The sequence below is a fragment of the Protobothrops mucrosquamatus genome, unplaced genomic scaffold (assembly GCF_001527695.2).
Source record: "Protobothrops mucrosquamatus isolate PMUCROS unplaced genomic scaffold, P.Mucros_1.0 scaffold3522, whole genome shotgun sequence".
Lineage (NCBI taxonomy): Eukaryota > Metazoa > Chordata > Lepidosauria > Squamata > Viperidae > Protobothrops > Protobothrops mucrosquamatus.
Window position 1 is genome coordinate 274 of NW_015389491.1, and position 20142 is coordinate 20415.

At 42.5% G+C, this 20142-nt stretch overlaps 1 protein-coding gene across 1 annotated transcript in view; it reads right to left on the minus strand.

Annotated features, from left to right (window-relative positions):
* Nucleotides 1-8391: 8391 nt before the first annotated feature.
* The window catches only part of SEPSECS (Sep (O-phosphoserine) tRNA:Sec (selenocysteine) tRNA synthase), a 21621-nt gene continuing 9870 nt past the window's right edge, over nucleotides 8392-20142 (minus strand). The window contains exons 5-10 of the mRNA XM_015827135.1: nucleotides 17510-17612; nucleotides 15796-15925; nucleotides 13400-13491; nucleotides 12506-12599; nucleotides 10927-11017; nucleotides 8392-9344 (exon numbers count right to left, since the gene is read on the minus strand). Of these exons, the coding sequence (XP_015682621.1) occupies nucleotides 9074-9344; nucleotides 10927-11017; nucleotides 12506-12599; nucleotides 13400-13491; nucleotides 15796-15925; nucleotides 17510-17612 (781 nt within the window). The 3' untranslated portion in view covers nucleotides 8392-9073. The remainder of the gene's footprint in view (nucleotides 9345-10926; nucleotides 11018-12505; nucleotides 12600-13399; nucleotides 13492-15795; nucleotides 15926-17509; nucleotides 17613-20142) is intronic.

The following is a 20142-nucleotide window of genomic DNA, read 5'->3' on the forward strand; positions in this document are numbered from 1 at the left end:
TAGCTGAGACAACTCCTGGCAGTCGGTGTCCGAATGTGTGAAACTTAAAGCAATACTCCAAGGTGAGATCACATCACAGTTGAAAATGCTCTGTGGCTTTTGACAGGAGGAGACAGCTAAAATTAAACAAAAAAAGGGGGGGAGCGCCGTTGGGAATGAATGAAAGTGGATCCCTCTCGGTTTAGAGCTACCAGATCTGATGAGACAAAACAAATCCTACATTAGAGCACATGGATCAGAGGGCACTTGGGTTTGGGCTGAGACCAAAGTAGGACCTCAATGGACCTCCTCTTCTTGCTTTTCATATCTTTTTCTTTCTTTCTTTCTTTCTTTCTTTCTCTTTCTTTCTTTCTTTTTCCTTCCTTCCTTCCTTCCTTCCTTCCTTCCTTGTCCAGAGAAGTAGGATCTCAATGTTGTCTTCTTGTTGTTAATTTATTTATTTATTTATTTATTTATTTATTTATTTATTTATTTATTTATTTATTTATTTATTTCTCTTTCTTTCTTTCTTTTTCCTTCCTTCCTTCCTTCCTTGCTTCCTTGTCCAGAGAAGTAGGATCTCAATGTCCTCTTCTTGTTGTTAATTTCTTTCTTTCTTTCTTCTTTCTTTCTTTCTTTCTTTCTTTCTTTCTTTCTTTCTTTCTTTCTTTCTTCTTTCTTTCTTTCTTTCTTTCTTTTTCCTTCCTTCCCTCCCTCCCTTCCTCCCTCCCTCCCTCCCTCGTCTAACCAAATTTTGTTTGCCTCCAAATTTCCACTCATGTCCTTTCCATTTTACACGGTTCCCATTAAGCTGCATATTTAAAGATGGAGATCTAAAAGCCTCCTCGCCGTGTAAAGGCATCACTCTACGTTGTTGTTGCTATATGAATAATACATAACTAATGATGCGACGTAGTTTAAGGAAGAGAAAAAAAACAACAACAGGATGACCAGGCAGTTTTCAATAGCAAATACTTTGCTGTATTTCATTTCTTTGAGAGGTTAATTGATCTTTTCCCAAGCAAGCGAGTTAATTTTTCCATCTCTGCTAGCTACCTCCATCATTTGCACCAATCATTTCTCTATTCTGGGTCTTTCTAGAAGTCTCCATTTCTGCACACAGATTAGGCTTGCAGCGTTCATCGTATATAAAAATAATCTTCCACAATGTCTTCTAGTTGCCCATTAATCCCAACAAGAACAACACAAGTTCTAGTTCCAGTTGACTCTATATACCACTAAAACCCTCGTTGCCATGGATTGAACTGGGCAAAATGGTACACCAGTGGCATGGCTGGAAAACTACCCAGTGACCAGTTTTGGGACTTCCAATCCTGTTGTCATAGCTGCCATCTTGACTTTTCTGACCTTCGCCTCCCAGGGATGTCCCCGAAGACACGTTCGGGGGTAAAAATTCAAAGCGAAAAGACCCTGCTGCGTATTTGCGTGTGGATTTTCGTGACTCGTCATTATTGCAAGCCGTGGGGAATGTTTTAATTCCAGCTCGTTTGCGCTGGAGATATTTAAGAATATTCTTTATCCTCTAGAGTGACGGAAACATGACCTTGCCATAATTGTGAGTCATTCTAATCCACATGCAAGAACGCACGACGTTACCGTAATCCAGATAAAGCCGTTTACTTTTATCAATTAAATCAATCACCGTCTCATTTATTTACTTATTTTAGCCTAGAGAGGAATGCTTTTGTCACAGACTTTCTGAACACTAAGTTCACTTACATTTTTTTGAAGAAATGCCGAAAGGCAAAATAAGAAACTGGGGGGAGAATTCTATCTTGACGAATAGACGGTTTAAAAATACGGGACGGGACGGAGCCAGAAGCTTAACTTGGGAAGAATTAAAGAGCGTAGAAGCGCTTGCGGTTTTACGTTATGAAAGGAAAGTATGTTAACAGGAATTAAATATTCTGGCGCAGGTGTCTGGATTAATAGGGATATCTAGGTAGTCCTTGACTTAAGACAGTTCGTTTAGTGGCCGTTCAAAGTTACAACACCGCTGGAAAAAGCGACTTACGATCATTTTTCACACTTAACGACCGTTGCACCCTCTCCACGGTCACGTGATCAAACTTCACACGCTTGGCAAACTGACTCATATTTACGACGGTCGCAGTGTCCTGGGGTCATGTGATACCCTTTTGCGAACTTCTCTCTTTCTCTCTCTTTCTTTCTGTCTCTCTTTTTCTATCTGTCTCTCTCTCTTCTTTCTCTCTACGTGTCTCTCTCTCTCTCTCTCTCTCTCTCTCTCCCTCTCTCTTCTCTCTTTCTCTGTCTCTCTTCCTTTCTCTTTCTCTCTCTCTCTCTCTGTCTCTGTCCCTCTCTCTCTCTCTTTCTCTCTCCCTCCCTCTCTCTCTCCCTCTCTCTTCTCTCTTCTCTCTCTTTCTCTGTCTCTCTTCCTTTCTCTCTTTCTCTTTCTCTCTCTCTCTCTGTCTCTGTCCCTCTCTCTCTCTCTTTCTCTCTCCCTCTCTCTCTCCCTCTCTCTTCTCTCTCTTTCTCTGTCTCTCTTCCTTTCTCTCTTTCTCTCTCTCTCTGTCTGTCTCTGTCCCTCTCTCTCTTTCTCTCTCTCTCCCAGATTTGGTTGCTGGGTAAATTCTAAGCTGGAGAAGCTCATTTGTATTCTACCCTCCATGTCTTGGCGACCAGGAGCAAAATACAGCTAAGGGAACCGCACAGATGAAATACGGCCCGCAGGAGGGGCTGCTATTTATAGAAACAAAAATATCAGCATTTTCCAGACATTTACACAAAGCAATTTCAGAGAAAAAGCCATGCTGGTGCACTTTTATTTTTGCCCTCCTTGCAGCCACTCAAGATCCAGGAAGAGAGAACACAGATGGGGGGAAAGATCTCCTGAGAAGGCAGATTGAAGATTGATGACCGATTTACCCTTCTGACAACTTCTTGGTACCGATAATAATGAGGGGGAAAAAAGCCTCACTTTGTTTTGTAGACATTAAACAAAAACAAAGGGGTGAACTTGCTAAACCACATAAGGGACGGTTGCTGGAATTGGGTATGTCTTGTTTAATGAAGAGAAGGACGAGGGGGGACATGATAGCAGTCTTCCAGTATCTCAGGGGCTGCCCCAAAGAAGAGGCAGTCAAGCTATTCTCCAAGGCGCCTGAAGGCAGGACAAGAAGCAACGGATGGAAACTAATCAAGGAGAGAAGCAACCTAGAACTAAGGAGAAACTTCCTGACAGTTAAAACAATTAACCAGTGGAACAACCTGCCTCCAGAAGCGGTGGATGCTCCAACATTGGAAGTTTTTAAGAAGAGACTGGACAGCCATTTGTCCGAAATATCTAGGGTTTCGTGCCGGAGCAGGGGGTTGGACTAGACCAGGGGTAGGCAACCTTGGCTCTTTTATGACTGGGGGACTTCAATTCCCAGAATTCCTGAGCCAGCCTGGCTCAGCTTGGAAACCTCTCTCTTTCCCCTCAGCATGGCTGGCTCAGGAATTCTGGGAGTTGAAGTCCACCAGTCATAAAAGAGCCAAGGTTGCCTACTCCTGGACTAGATGACCTCCAAGATCCCTTCCAACTCTGTTAATTCTGTTATTCTGTACCTTGGGATATAGGTTCACCTCAATAGTGACATTTAGCCTACGATAGGAGAAAAGATTTACACCTCCTCCTTTGGCTCAACTTACCTCACATGGTCATCCTGTTCTTCGCTGGGTCCACCTCACCCCGTCCAAATGGACGGTTCACCACAGCAGAAAAGGGCAACTTGATCCAACTCAGAACAGCCCCGTGAACTGGCAGCTTCCCAAACGGGCCATTTACTAAGATGTAGAGAGAGAGAGAGAGAGAGAAAAAAGGAGAAGTCTATTTAGCATGTATTTATTCACCATAACTATTAATCGTAGGGTTGGACGGGGTTCAGCTGAGGGGAGATGCCAAGGAAACAATCATGTCCAAGAAAATCGAGACGGAGGCACGTGAAATATGCAGACAATGATGGACACTTAAAAGGAGCAAAAAAGCTGAGGGGAAAATAGGAAGGTGTTTGCATTTTTTGTTTCCCAGAAGGTGAAAAACAATGAGGAAGTTGAGAAAGGCCCTTTTACAAGATGGAGTTACTAGAAAGAAGTCCCCCTGCTTTTTCTAAGTCCTTTGAACCTTAAAAGGGCAGGAACTTACAGCAGTACTAATTTTACTAGTCTTTTACACACTGCACTTATTTTCTAAGTCCCAATAGAAAACAGCTAAATAAAGCATCATTCTAGTACATACTTTCTGGCTAGAAATGTGTCTCAGAACGGGATGAAAAAATAATGATCCTATCTAGGGGAAATGGATGCTGTGGTCATCCTATCCAATTTATCAGCCTTCTCTTTATTAAATTGTTCCACAAAGTGCATTACTTTGTTATTTCAAGTATTTACCTATCACTTCTTGCTATAATATATCCCAGAGTTGAATCTTTAAAATAGTTATGAAGCAATAGGGTAAAATAATGAACCCACAATATAACACAATGACAAGAGTCGGAAGGGGCCTTGGAAGGTCTTCTAGTCTGCCCCCCTGCTCAGGCAGGAAACCCTATATTGGGCTGTCCAAATGGCTGTCCAATCTCTTCTTGTAAACCTCCAGTGATGGAGCATACACAACTTCTGGAGGCAAGCCATTCTATTGCTTGATTGCTCTCCTGGTTAGGAAATTTCTCCTTAGTTCTAAGTTGCTTCTCTCCTTGACTAGTTTCCATTGGTTGTTTCTGGTCTTGCCTTTTGGTGCTTAGGAAAATAGTTTGACCCCCTCATCTTTCTAGGAGGCCCTCAAATAAAAAGAAAGAGTAGGGGTGACATGATAGCAGTCTTCCAATATCTCAGGGGTTGCCACAAAGAAGAGGGAGTCAAGCTCTTCTCCAAAGGACCTGAAGGCAGGACAAGGAGCAACGGATGGAAACTCATCAAGGAGAGAAGCAACCTGGAACTAAGGAGAAACTTCCTGACAGTGAGAACAATTAATCAGTGGAACTACTTACCTCCAGAAGTTGTAGGTGCTCAAACACTGGAAGTTTTTAAGAAGAGACTGGACAGCCACTTGTCTGAAATGGTATAAGGTTTTCTGCCTGAGCAGGGGGTTGGACTAGAAGACCTCCAAGGTCCCTTCCAGCTTTATTGTTGTTGTTTGTTATTATTATTACATGTGGCATAATGATTCCTGGCCATTAAATAATATTTAAACCAGGGGTGTCTAAACTTAGCAACTTAAAAACCTGTGGTCTTCAACTCCCAGAATTCTGGGAGTGGAAATCCACAACTCTTAAATGAAGAGTTGCCAAAATTGGATAGCCCCCGATCGAAAAGAAAAGCAACGGTAACAATTTTGTTTGCAAGCTCGGAGGAACATGACGTTTAAATGACTAACGCTGCACATTTTTTGATCAAGTCGGGATTTGGAATCCAATAAATCATCTAAGGACGAATCCATGGGAAACGAACAGGGGTTGGTTTTTTTTTGAGTTCGGCTAATTTTGAACTTCCGTTGCTTCCAAAAACTTTCCCTAGACCGCGTCGGAAGAAGGCTGCAAAATTTGCTCCTTTCATTTCCTCAGAAGCAGACATTGTTGAGAAGTAGGGCAGATGTTTGCAGAGGAAGGAGAACGCGCAGCAAGGCCAGGCAAGATAAAGTGAAATAAAACAAACAAAACGCTGAGGCCACGCAGATCGTCGGGTAAGCATCTGTGCAACCAGCTTTTTTTTTTCCTTCTTTTTCTTTTTCCAAAACTGCTGATTGTACAGTACGGAACAGTCGGTCTGCCCAGGTTTAGCTGCAGTGCCATCCTTTCCCACTTAACGGCTCTTTTGCTTTCCTTAATATAAATCTGATCGCTGCGTTTTGTATTCTGTCAATGTCCTGTGCTGCAGCAATGCAGGGAGAATAAATTAAAAAAAAAACCTCACTGAAAACTATGCGTCTAATAAAGGAGAATATTTGTAGCACGGGGTTGAATTGAGGGGTCCTTGGTGCTCTCTGACCTTGTTTTCTTGTAGATGTTTCATGACCCAGACTAGGTAACATCATCAGTGCTAGGAGGGGTGTTTCTGGAGAGGAGGAGGAGGAGGAGGAGGAGGAGGAGGAGGAGGAGGAGGAGGAGAACTGAAGGGTCCTTGGTGCTCTCTGACCTTGCTTGTTTTCTTGTAGACGTTTCATGACCCAAACTAGGTAACATCATCAGTGCTAGAAGGGAGTGGAATTTGCAGAGAGGAAGAGGAGGAGGATGGAGTCCTTGGTGTTCTCTGAGCTTGTTTTCTTGTAGATGTTTCATGACCCAAACTAGGTAACTGTCATGGTTCCGACAGATGAAGCTCTTCAAAAGAACTTCGAGGCATTGTTTACCTTGAAGGATCTTTTATTCAAGTAGCATAATATCGGCACTGCATAATCGAAGCCAAAAACTGAATTCCCCTCTCCTGGGCACATAGTATCAAAGCACAATTCCCTCCTCCAATGAACAGTCATAAATCACATCCCCCAATTGGATAGCCCGCCAATTCTTTATCAGCTCTGGGCTCAATAACCTTGATTCTCACGCTAGGTTTAGTGTTGTTATGTCTAGCCGGACTCTCGTTCACATTCCTCCCTCCCAGCATCATCTAACTCTAAAAGCGAAAGGGAAAAGATGGCTACATTTCCATCTGTTGTCAATGCAAAAACATCCGATGTTGGCAGCTTTGACATCAACATCATCAATGTTAGAAGGACGTGTGATTTGTTAAGAGGAGGAGGAGGAGGAGGACGACGATTGTGGGGTCCTTGGTGCTCTCTGAGCTTGCTTGTTTTCTTGCAGATATTTCATTACCCTAACTAGGTAACATCATCAGTGCTAGAAGGGAGGAAGGTTTGCGAGGAGGAGGAGGAGGAGAACAACTATGACTATGGGGTCCTTGTCACTTTTTTCAGCAGCGTTGTAACTTTGAACAGTCCACTGTTGTAAGTTGAGGACTACCTGTTCTCCGTTTTATAAACCCGGAACGTATCACAGAGATACATCCTGTTTATCCTACGCTGCAGGAAATGGCGTGACCTACTACGGTATGAATTAAAGCATTTCAGAAAGTCAACGTACGAACAAGATCCACTCAACAAAATACAAAATCCATTCAAGCAAGAACAGCACAGGCGTACGTCCCACAAAACACGCAAAAAACCAAAGGTAAATTAATCTTTAATTTATTTCAGATCATCTGAAGAGAAGCCAAAATCTAAAACCGACAAGTTTCAGCTGAGACTGGCTTTGTGCAAAGCAAGCAGTGTTAAATCATGTCGGGAAGCCTTAACGTTAACAAACCAAGGGATCTTTCGGTACTCAGGATAATCTTGCATAGCTTTTGAGAAGTTCTATTTTTTTGTCCTCTGAAAAAGAGGTACAACCCCACCAATTTAAGAATTTGCTTTCTGAAATAATTTCAGGACAAGACAGGAACTGAAATATGACTAAATGATTTTGGTGAAGTGGATGCTTTAATGAGACAGGCTCTGACATTCCAGGTCATCCCATAGAAGGGGTCTCAAAATAAACGATACGTGGACTACATCAAAGATTGGGACGATTGGGACAACAAAAGATATCGCTCCCTCACCCCTGAGAACGGATTTTGTGATTGTGGCACCGCTGACAGGACTACTTCGTTTGTTTACCGATGACTATTACAGCAGTTTCACATATAATTTGTTTACATAGGAAGCCTGCTTTAATGAGTAGGCTCAAGCAAGGGTTAATAGTATATTAAGGCAAGGAGGTCCGTGTGAACCCTCTCTCTCTCTCTCTCTCTCTCTCTCTTGTCTTTCCTATGGATAGTAAGGCTTTTGTAGCAGCTTGGATTCCGTTCCCAGAAAGCAGAGGCACATACAGAACCAGCGGGCTTGAACGTTGGGAAAAGATGTGGCTGTTTTAATGAGTTGCCAGTCAATGCTACGTTTGCACCCTTGACATGCCAAAGCATCTTCCTGGAACCGAACCTAAAATATTGGTTAGAACCTACACATTGTAAACATTGCTTTGCCTCTTCCAAGGGAAAATGAGAATTTGAGCAGATACGTACTCCTGCCCTCGGCTTTGTTTAAACGTTGCGATTTTGTATCTGGCAGCCGTTGCCAACGATGCGCGTGGTGCCGATAGAAATTATTTATTTGTTTTGCATGCAAAGCACTTTGTATCTTTTTATCTCCAGTACACCTCCCGTTCCAGAGAAGATCACGACAACTGGCAATTCGATGTAAGGTTTAGCATGCCCGTTGTCTATCCAGAGACAGAGAATGGTGGCTTAGCAAGGATGACGAATCCAGACCAATATCAGGATGAGCTACTGCTAAGATCTGGAACCCTTTCCAGAAAAGAAGCACCATTAATAAAAAAAAAGTAGTTCCTTTTTTTTGATAAAAGGGATGTGGGAATCTGAGACACTCGTCTGCATACAGTTTTTACGAAGAGGTTCTTCAGAAGAAGAAATGCACAACGCACGGACGACAAACTCTTTTCAAAGGAGATGATTTAATTCACCCTGAGAAAAATGGCCCTGGAATTAAGTCTCAAAGGCTATGCCTAGCCAGTTAATTCGAATTCACTGTTTGTCTGCAGGCACTTACGTCTCAAGAAGACACACGATTAAAAGTTCTGGAGAACTTCCAAGCCTGCCTGGATTTTGGCGGCCACCGTATTCGGTCCTAATAGAGGCACTATCCAACTACAGAATTTACAACCAACTCCTTTGAAAAGTAGCAGATAACATGCAGAACAGCAGCTGTTGAACATCGAGCAGCTATACCCCAATGAATGAACTGAAATTTTATTTATCTGTCCTCGTGATGTAGGAAATTCCTTTTTGAAAATTTTAGACGATCAACTCAGCTGTCCGCGATTAAATTAAATTGCAATTAAATCTGGATTTAAATTTAAAGGCCCTTTTGGACATATACACCCAAGTGAGTGAGTGTAATTATCTCTTTATTCGTTCCAGTGGGAAAAAATATGTCTGGTGGGAGAATGCCCTGAGGTCATTGATATTGGATTATTTTTCTATTTTAAAAAAAACCATTCTAAGATGGAAATAATTTTGGGATAATCTAAGGCTGGACATCTCCTCCTCCTATGTTGCATTTTTCCATATCAGGATCAATATCTGCGTTCGGCCCTGGTCCATCTGGCTGGTCCTTCCCTTTTCTTAGCGCCTTCAGGCATTTATCAAGCCTTTTCACGAAGGCCTCAATGTCTTCCGACTTCATCCCAATGGCCGAGGCGGCGTTGAGGTAGGAGCAGCGATACTGGTCCGTGTGGGCCATAAAACCTTGGAATGTGTAGCCACTCACAGTCTGCAGGGTCCCAGGAGAAACCACTCTGCAAGGGAAGGAACAGGAGTCAAAAACATCTTTCTAGGACAACTTGACTTGGAAGAAGTGAGGGGTCAATTCTAGGAATCAAAGGAAATCTAAATCCACCAAGAGCGGATCCATTTTCTGTGGAAGGGCCCAAATGGACGCTCCTTTAAAACCAGTAGGACTTGCTTCTGAATAATAATAATAATAATAATAATTAAAAAAAAAATCAGTGGTTAAGCTGTATACAGGTAGTCCTCATCTTAGGACCGTAATGGGGGTCTGCCCATCACGGTCGTTAAGTTGTGATGGTTTAAGTGACCGACCTGATTTTTACGGATTTGTTTTGGTGTGGCTTTCGGCAAAACCATCGTAAAATGGGGTCGTGTGACCGCGGGACACTGAAAGCGGTGGTAAATGGGGGCTAGTTGCCGAGTGAGCGACTTGGAGTCATGTGACCGGGGGGGGGGAACTGTCAGAACTGGGTCATATGCAAGGAGGTCCGTCGTAATTTCGGTCATAAAACAAGGACTATCTGTATGCTCTGTTTGACAGAGTCTGCGTATCTTTGGGATCAATTCAGAGAATAAATTCTTTGACACCATGAGATGTGGATGGATGGATATAGATAGATAGATAGATAGATAGATAGATAGATAGATAGAGAGAGAGAGAGAGAGAGAGAGAGAGAGAGATGAGAGAGAAGAGAGATAGATACAGATAGATGGATGGATGGATGGATGGATGGATGGATGGATGGATGGATGGATGGATAGATAGATGATAGATAGATAGATAGATAGATAGATAGATAGATAGATAGATAGATAGATATAGATAGATAGATAGATAGATAGATAGATAGATAGATAGATAGATAGATTTGATGGATGGATGGATGGATGTGGATATGTAAATATATATGCCTGATAAAATTTGCAGAATGTTTGGTGCTGCGCATTAATTGGATTTATTTATTTATTTATTTACAACAACAATAATAAAGTTGGGACCTTGGAGGTCATCGAGTCCAACCCCCTGCTCAGGCAGGAAACCCTATACCATTTTAGACAAATGGCTGTCCAATCTCTTCTTATTTATTTGACCATTTAAAGCAGGGATCTCCAATATTTTATCTATTTGTTTATTTGACCATTTAAAGCAGGAGTCTCCAATATTTATTTATTTGACCATTTAAAGCAGGGGTCTCCAATGTTTGTTTGTTTGTTTGTCCATTTAAAGCAGGGGTCTCCAATATTTATTTATTTATTTGACCAGTTAAAGCAGGGGTCTCCAACATTTGTTTGTTTGTTCATTTGACCATTTAAAGCAGGGGGTCTCCAATCCCCAGGCCGTGGTCCCGGTGCAACTGGCAAGGCGAGTGTGCGTGTACGTGCAATTTTCCATTTACGCAAGTAGCGGGCGCTTGCGCAAATAAAGGGTGGCACGAACGTGCGCCTGCTCGTCCGCCACTCACACAGAACCGTCCCTTCTCCCCCCACCCCCCAGCTCCACCGCCCCAGATTTTCACAAGAGGCTCCGGGGCACAAGCCAGTCTAGGAACCGAGATATTCCTGAATCCAAATGTTATTAAACGGACCGACCTTGCTCCGGAAACTTGTCTGGTGAAAAGCATCGATCCGAGCTGCGTGACGGCTTCGGGGTTTCGCTCGTCTAGTTGTTTCAGTGACATGGCTGAAAACACAAACACAAAAACGCAGGTGTCGTGTGTGTGTGTGTGTGTGTGTGTGTGTAGCAACACTCCACACCTTTTGAATCTCAAGCGCTCCACAGAATGTCGTTCAGGAGGGCAAGTAGAAAAAAAATGTCTTTTTTTTCATTTTGCACAAAAAGAGGCAAGCGCAATAGATCTTTCTTTCTTTCTTTCTTTCTTTCCTTCCTTCTTTTCCTTCCTTTCTTTCTTTCTTTCTTTCTTTCTTTCTTTTTTTCTTTCCTTCCTTCCTTCCTTCCTTCCTTCCTTCTTTTCCTTCCTTCCTTCCTTCCTTCCTTCCTTCTTTTTTTCTTTCTTTCTTTTTAAGAAAAAAAAGATGCAATATTTCAGGGACCTGAGCACATTTTGGCCGCTGCAGATATTAATTCTGCCGTTGTCTCAACCGATTATTAAGAGATCAAGAGTCAGCAGCACAGCCTTATGCCCTTATGTTCCTTTTCTCTTTTATTCTTTCCAGAAAAGAAAAAGAAAAGTGGATTTTCACTCACTCTCTTAGCAGAACTCCCAAAGGATTTGGAGGCCAGCCCTTTAACCCTTAAAAGACCACCAACAACCGCTTTGAAATTCCCACTCTAACAGAATTGGAAGGGAAGCTTGGAGGTCATCTAGTCCAACCCCCTGCTCAGGCAGGAAACCCTATACCATTTCAGACAAGTGGCTGTCCAATCTCCTCTTAAAAACTTCCAGTGGTTGGAGCCTTCACAGCTTCTGGAGGCAGGAAGTTCCACTGGTTAATTGTTCTAACTGTCGGGAAATTTCTCCTTAATGCTAGGCTGGGATTCTTTTTTTTTTAGCTGGCAGATAAATGAACGGTGCATTTATCACTCAAATCAGACGATGGTTGAACTGGGACTTGCACTAGAAAAATGCACTAGAAAAGTGTGAGCAAATGGCAGGAATAGTGGCCTTCCAGCAGCTGGTGCAAAAGCAACAGCTGTGATACTTGAGCTGGAATGAAGCTACCAGCGACACGGTTTCTCCTGCACAACTGCAAATGTGTAACAGAACAACAGATGGAAGGGACCTTAAAGGTCTTCTAGTCCAACCCCCTGCTCAGGCAGCAGACCCTATTTCAGACCAATGAACGTCCAGTCTCTTCTTAAAAACCTCCAGTGACGGAGAACCTACAACGTCTGGTGGCAAGCTGTTCCACCGGTTAATTGTCCTCACTGGTCAGGAATGTTCTCCTTAATTCCAGGTTGCTTCTCTCCTTGATTAGTTTCCACCCATTGTCCTGCCTTCAGGTGTTTTGAGGAATAGGTTGACCCCCTCTTCCTTTGGGTAGCCCCTCAAATATTGCAAGGCTGCCACCAAGTCATCCCGTGTGCAGCGTCTTAATGTCCTTCTGCCCAGAATATGACATATCACACACACACACACACACACCATACACTGATTTTGGAGGGAAAAATCAGTCGTTTAGGCATTTCATTCCACGAAGCCAACCGTACCTAGAGAGATGGGATTGTGCGGGGTATCCAACAGTCTTTCGTTGTAGCTTTCTGCTAATTTTTTCACCTCCGTTGAAAGGTAAGAAAACATTTCCTAAAAAAAAAAAAAAAGGAAAAGAAGGGAAAACAAGCTGTTTAGAGACATGCTAATCTCCAAATCTTAAGAGTTGCACGTCACACGTTGTCAGACAAATGGCTGTCCAGTCCCTTCTTAAAAAATTCCAGTGATGGAGCACCCACACCTTCTGGAGGCAGGTTGTTCCACTGGTTAATTGTTCTGACTGTTAGGAAGTTTCTCCTTAGTTCTAGGTTGCTTCTCTCCTGGATGAGTTTCCATCCGTTGCTTCTTGTTTTGCCTTCAGGTGCCTTGGAGAATAGCTTGACTCCCTCTTCTTTGGGGCAGCCCCTGAGATACTGAAACACGGCTATCCTGTCCCCCCCTTGTCCTTCTCTTCATTAGACTGGACATACCCAATTCCAGCAACCGTTCTTTATATGTTTTAGCCTCCCGTCCCCTAACCAAGGAGAGAAGCAACCTGGAACTAAGGAGAAACTTCCTGACAGTTAGAACAATTAACCAGTGGAACTCCTTGCCTCCAGAAGCGGTGAATGCTCCAACACTGGAAGTTTTTAAGAAGAGACTGGACAGCCATTTGTCTGAAATGGTATAGGGTTTCCTGCCTGAGCGGGGGGTTAGACTAGATGACCTCCAAGGTCCCTTCCAACTTTATTATTATTATAATAACAGCACGCCAGAGACTAAGATCCGTTCGAACTTCGAGTGTCGCCAGCCAAAACATTAAAACCAGAATTCAGAGAGGCGACCGAAACTCCACAAACGTCTCTGAATAGGTGAAAACTCCAGTCTCAGATCCATTAATCCAGGAGGGCTACCTTTCTTTCTCGTAGCAGCTGCCGGTATCCCTTCGCGCCCAAACTCAGCAGCGTGATGAGCACATCTAACGAAGGAGAAGCTGAGGCTCTTCCTAGAGAGAGAGAGAGAAAGAGAGAGAGACAAGAGAGAGAGAAAAAGAGAGTCAGAAAGAGGAGAGAGAGAGAGAGACAGGTAGAGAGAGAAAGAGAGAGACAGAAAGAAAAAGAGAGAGAGAGAGACAGGTAGAGAGAAAGAGAAAAAGAGAGACAGAAAGAGAAAGAGAAAGAGAGAGAGACAGGTAGAGAAAGAGAGAGACAGAAAGAAAGAGAGAGAGAGAGACAGGTAGAGAGAAAGAGAAAAAGAGACAGAAAGAGAAAGAGAAAGAGAAAGAGAGAGAGAGACAGGTAGAGAGAGAAAGAGAGAGACAAGAGAGACAGAAAAAGAGACAGAAAGAAAAAAAAAGAGAGAGAGAGATAGGTAGGTAGAGAGAAAGAGACAAGAGAGAGAGAAAAAGAGTCAGAAAGAGGAGAGAGAGAGAGAGAGAGAGAGAGAGACAGGTAGAGAGAGAAAGAGAGAGACAGAAAGAAAAAGAGAGAGACAGGTAGAGAGAAAGAGAGAGAAAAAGAGAGACAGAAAGAGAAAGAGAGAGAGACAGGTAGAGAAAGAGAGAGACAGAAAGAAAGAGAGAGAGAGAGAGAGACCGGTAGAGAGAAAGAGAGAAAAAGAGACAGAAAGAGAAAGAGAAAGAGAGAGAGAGAGAGACAGGTAGAGAGAGAAAGAGAGAGACAAGAGAGACAGAAAAAGAGACAGAAAGAAAAAAAAGAGAGAGAGAGAGATAGGTAGGTAGAGAGAGAAAGAGAGACAAGAGAGAGAGAAAAAGAGACAGAAAGAAAGAGAGAAGAGAGAGAAAGAGGGAATGAAAGAGAAAGAGAGAGAAATCATATCTGCTCTTATTGTGCAAAAAAAAACAAAAACCCTCTGGGGATATGGTGGGGGTTTTTTTAAACACTAATTTCCACTCTTAAAAAAATATTTGCGGGGCGGCAGAGGTAGAAGACCTGGCTCACATCCTATTTAATTGTTGCCTGTATAAGAGGGAGAGACAGGTACCTTGGCCTATAAACTAAATAAATGACCTGTTGGGACCCCCATAGCAAAACAACTTACCTTATGTGCGGGCAGAATCTGAAAATAACATTGAACCCAGCACAGGACTTAAGCCAGGAGTCTTCAAACTCGGCCCTTTTATGACTCGTGGACTTCAACTCCCAGAATTCCTCAGCCAGGCACGCGTCCACGAGTCATAAAGGGGCCGAGTTTGAAGATCCCTGGCTTAAGCAAAATGGTCCAGCTGAGATCAGCATATGTGGGACTGACTGGGGTAGATTGCAGGGGTGACCCCGAGATATAATTTTTATCGTATTTCATCTATATCTTACATTATTGCATTCTGTTCCAATTTCATTTCAGACGGCGTTTCATCCCAGTTTCATTTTATTTCACTCCAATTTCGTTTTAAATTGTATTTTTTTATCTAACTCCCGTTTTCAATCGCTTGTATCAAATTTTGTTAATAATTGGTTTCGGGAACTTTGCACTATGGTATGGCCCAAGGGCTAAGTGGAATTTTCCTCCAATGGGATTTTCCCAGGAAATATAGATAGGGCAGGCTAGAAAAGTCAGTGCCCTCCTAACCATACCCAAGCACTCCGAGTTTGTTGGCGATGTCCATTTTGCTCTCCGAGTTCATGATGACCTAACCCTAACCCTAAGTGGAATTTCCCTCCAATGGGATTTTCCCATGTATTTTACCAGGAAACATGGATAGGGCAGTCTAGAAAAGTCAGTGCCCTCCTAACCATACCCAAGCACTCCGAGTTTGTTGGCGATGTCCATTTTGCTCTCCGAGTTCATGGTGACCTAACCCTAACCCTAAGTGGAATTTCCCTCCAATGGGATTTTCCCATGTATTTTACCAAGAAACATAGATAGGGCAGGCTAGAAAGGTCAGTGCCCTCCTAACCATACCCAAGCACTCCGAGTTTGTTGGCGATGTCCATTTTGCTCTCTTGAGTTCATGGTGACCTAACCCTAACCCTAAGTGGAATTTTCCTCCCATGGGATTTTCCCATGTATTTTACCAAAAAACATAGATAGGGCAGGCTAGAAAAGTAAGTGCCCTCCTAACCATAGCCAAGCACTCCGAGTTTGTTGGCGATGTCCATTTTGCTCTCCGAGTTCATGCTGACCTAACCCTAACCCTAAACAATCAACCAACCAACCAACCAACCAACCAACCAACCAACCAACCAACCAACCAACAACCAACCAACCAACCAACCAACCAACCAACCAACCAACCAATCAATCTCTTAAAAAATACATCAATAAAAACAAAACAAAAACCACGACCTACCTGGATACATTTTGCTGATTTCCTGTATGAAGGAGTCACTGAAGCCAGCAATGACAGCCCCTCCGACTGGAACCATAAAATTTTTATCCAAACTTTGTACAAAAGCATCTATCCGGCCTCTTCGGGCGCCCTAAAAAACAACAATCAACGACGAAAAGCGCAAAACAAAGAAACAAACAAACAAAAAACCAGGAAGAGAACAAAAGTGACAAAGTTGTTGTAAAGTTGGGTTCGTCCAATGCAAGAATCTCGCCCGCGTATCCGGCTTGGGCTTCCTCCGTTACGTGAACCCAACAAACTGGGGTCTACATAGGTGTTTTTATCTCAACGGTAACCAGGAAGCGTCTGAGGTAAATGTTAGCTTACCTGGGGTTTTTTTCCCTCCCCCCTGGAATTTTATTAAAATGATCCTAATATAAAATATAGGTAGTGCTTGACTTAACAACAATTCATTTAGTGACCTGAGTTGCAACGGCACTGGAAAAAAGGGACACGTGATTATTTTTCACGCTTAATGACCGTCGCGGCATCCGTGGCCACGGGGTCACAATTCAGATGGTTGGGAAACGGGTTCCTATTTACGACGGCCAACGTGCGATCCCCTTTTGCGACCTTCTGACTAGCAAAGTCAATGGGAAAGCCAGGAATCCTCGACGTACGACAGTGACTGTTTAGGGGCCCATAAAAATGACGACAGCACTGATTTAGGACCGTTTTTCACACTCAACAACCGTCGCACCGTCCCCCAGGGGTCACCTGATCAAAATCCAGAGGCTCGGCAACTGGCATGTACTTAGGACGGTTGCAGCATCCCCCGGGGGAGGGGGTCACGCGATCCCCTTTTGCGACGGGGAAGCTGGATTCACTTAACAACTGTTTTACTAGCTTAACGACTGCGGCGATTCGCTTAACAAGAGTGGCAAGGAAACGGGGCAAAACTCACTGAACGAATGTCTCGCTTAGCGGCGTAAATTTTGGGCTCCACTGTGGTCGTAACCTGAGGACCACCTGTGCAGAGGGAAATAAAGATGGCAGGAAAAGGGGAAATGGGAAGAAAAGGGAAAAGAAGGATGGAGGTACAGGGGAAGAACGAAAAAAGCACCGACGTCCAACTATTTTTAGCCCAGGAAAGTACAGAATAAGCCATTTCTATCAGAACCATTTACAACCACAAGTGAGCCCAAAGTTTCCGTCGCTAAGTGAGACAGCTGTTCAGTGAGTTTTGCCCCGTTGTACGACCTTTCCTTGCCACAGCGATTAAGTGAATCCTGCAGTTGTGAACCTGGCTTGCCCTCTTGACTTCGCCTGTCGGAAGTTCGCAAAAGGGGATCGCGTGACCCCCCAGGGGACGCTGCGACCGTCGTAAATACGAGTCAGTTATCCAGCGTCTGAATTTTGATCACGTGACCCTGGGGATGCTGCAACGGTGTGAAAAACGGTCCTTTTTTTGAGTGCTGTGGTAACATCCAACAGTCACTAAACAAACTGTTGTAAAGTTGAGGACTGTTTTTACATTAATCAGCAAAACCCAACATCAGGAGTTCCTTTTTTTTTCCTGCCTCGAGCAAAAAGCCCAGAAGTGGTTTCCGAGCAGAACCAAAACTGGATAGGTACTTTTCTCCAACCGAAAGTCAATTTTTGTCATTTCTGCTGGCTCCCTCGCCTTTTTCCCCCCTCCCCATCTTCCTTCCGTGGTGGGGAGGTCTCACCTTACCTGCTGAATGAGGTGCATGCATTTGGAAGACTGGACTCCGTAGGCGTTGTTGACAACGTGCGGGACGCCATACTTTGTGCAAATCTCAGCCAGTTCCTCCAATCTGCAAAAAAAACCAAAACAACACAGGTTAAAAAAAAAAAAGGTCAGAACTGGAAAAAAAAAATCTTCTATGAATTTTTTACCACAAACACACGATAAACAAAACATTTTGAAACAGGACGGTATATCCAAACCAAGGAAAACTGAATTTGAAGAGTCGCGTGAAATAACCATTTTAAGTGAATTATGGAAACCGGTTTAAAGGCGGGTATTCACAAGAGGATATATAAACAGAAGGTTACTAGAATTTAAACTCTGATCAGATCAGCCTCTCATCCTTTCTGAGGTACTTGATTATAAATCTAACACAGGTACTCCTTGACTTACAACAGTCCATTTAGTGACCGGTTGAAGTTACAATGGCATGGGGAAAAGTGACCTATGACTGTTTTTTCACCCTTATGACCGTCGCCCCATCTCCACGCTCAAAATTCAAACGCTTAGCAATTGACTCGTATTTATGATGACTGCAGTGTCCTGGGTTTACATATTTACAACTGAAATAAAGATTTAAACTAGATTAAAACAAAAGGGAGTCATGGTTTTGACTTTGTTAAAAATGAATTGGAAAAAATCTCACCGTGTGTCAGTGATGAACATATTATTGCTAATTAGCTCTATAAAACATTACTGAAATTGAATTTGGAAAGTGAACGTGCAAAAGCACTGTACGATTCAGCGGGTAAGGAAGTTCTGATATAATGTTATGCTTGAACTGTGGGGGAATATGTGGACGAAAAGGATTAAAATGCACATTAAATTGCAATTTAAAAGAACATTTCTACAAGATGATGCACCGCTGGTATTTAACACCAGACAAGTTATCCAGAAATGTATAAAGCTATTTCGAATGAATGTTGGAAATCCAAAGGTTTTTAATCATTTACTAGCTGTACCCAGCCACGCGTTGCCGTGACTCAGTCTGGTTAAATGGAAAAGAAAGAAAAGAGAAAGCGCACGTTTGTGTCACAGGTGTGACATCTATATAATAGTAGGTATATAAAAACACGCGCGTATTCGAATGCAATGTTGTGTCAAAATTTCAAAGCAATCGGTGAAGAACTTTCGGAGATTTAAGATTTTGAACAAACGAACATTTACATTTTTATTTATATAAGATGGTAAGATGTGTTAAGGCAAGGAAATATTGGAGTAGGATTCATATTCTAAAAGATGATTTTTAAAGGGAATATAAAGATAAAGCCAGCAACTTTTCTTTGGGGTTTAATGGAAAAAGACTTGGGGGGGGGGGAAATTGGAACTTTGATGCTATATATGTTGACTGCAGCAAGATTATTTTATGCACAAAAATGGAAGGATGCTTCAATCCCCAAAATGGATGATGGGAGTTAGCAGAGATGGCTAAACTGATTGCTTTGATTAAAGAAAAAAAAACACACAATTAATTTTGTTACTATTTGGAAACCGCTTCTGGACTTTGTGCTCGAGGTGGAACAAAAAAATGAAACTTTGATTTTGGTTTTTACTGATTAGACAGATTTGTTGTTATAGAAACGGCTCGTTTATACTATTATGTAAAAGTAAAAAGTTGAGCTTTTATGTTGTTATCTTATTCTACTGCACAAGGGGAGTCAGAAATTGCCTTTTTTCTTTTCTCTCTTTTCTCCACTTCTCCTTTCTCCTTTTTTCCCTCCCTTAATTTCCCTACCATTTGCTTTTGCATTTTTGCATTTTTGCATTTTATATTATAAATTAATAACAACTGTAAAAAAATAGTTTATATTAGCCAGACTCATTTAGAATAAAGGGGACAAAAATTACTAGGGTAGTTAATTTTTATTTGAGTCTAGACGGACGCAAATGCTAAGCTTTCCAGGAGAAAACTCATGCAATAACTGGAGACACCATAGTAGCAATAAACTACCATATATTTAAACCTAAAAATGACAATGTGTTTGCTAAATTACACCTGGAACCTCCTGTATAGGTAGGTCAAGTATCTAAAAATTATTACCAAATATTTAAACCTAAAAACGACAATTTGATTGCTAAATTACACCTGGAACCTCCTGCATAGATAGGTCAAGGGTCTAAAAATTATGTTGGTGGCATCACCAATAAAGTCTTATTAATTAAAATCTCTCCTTGTGCTTCTAACCACATGATTGCAAAGATACCTATTTGCACGTAAGGAAAATTCTTTCCTGAACATTTCTTTTTAATTTAATTTAATTTAATAATTTAATAATTTAATTTATATACCGCCCTTCTCCCGTAGGACTCAGGGCGGTGCACAGCATATTAAAACAGACAAACAAAATACATCAAAGAACAAAAAACCCCATAAAACCAAATTAAAAGCCAAATATTAGAAGCTGTGTGTCAATTAAAATTTTCTTAAAATCATCCCTACCTAAAATCCTCCCTAGGTCAGGTCCGCTTGCTGGAAAAGCCATGTCTTGAGGGCGCGGCGGAAAGTAAGGAGATCCGGAATCATCCGGATCTCGGGGGGTAGTTCGTTCCAGAGGGTGGGGGCACCCACAGAGAAGGCCCTCCCCCTGGGGGTCGCC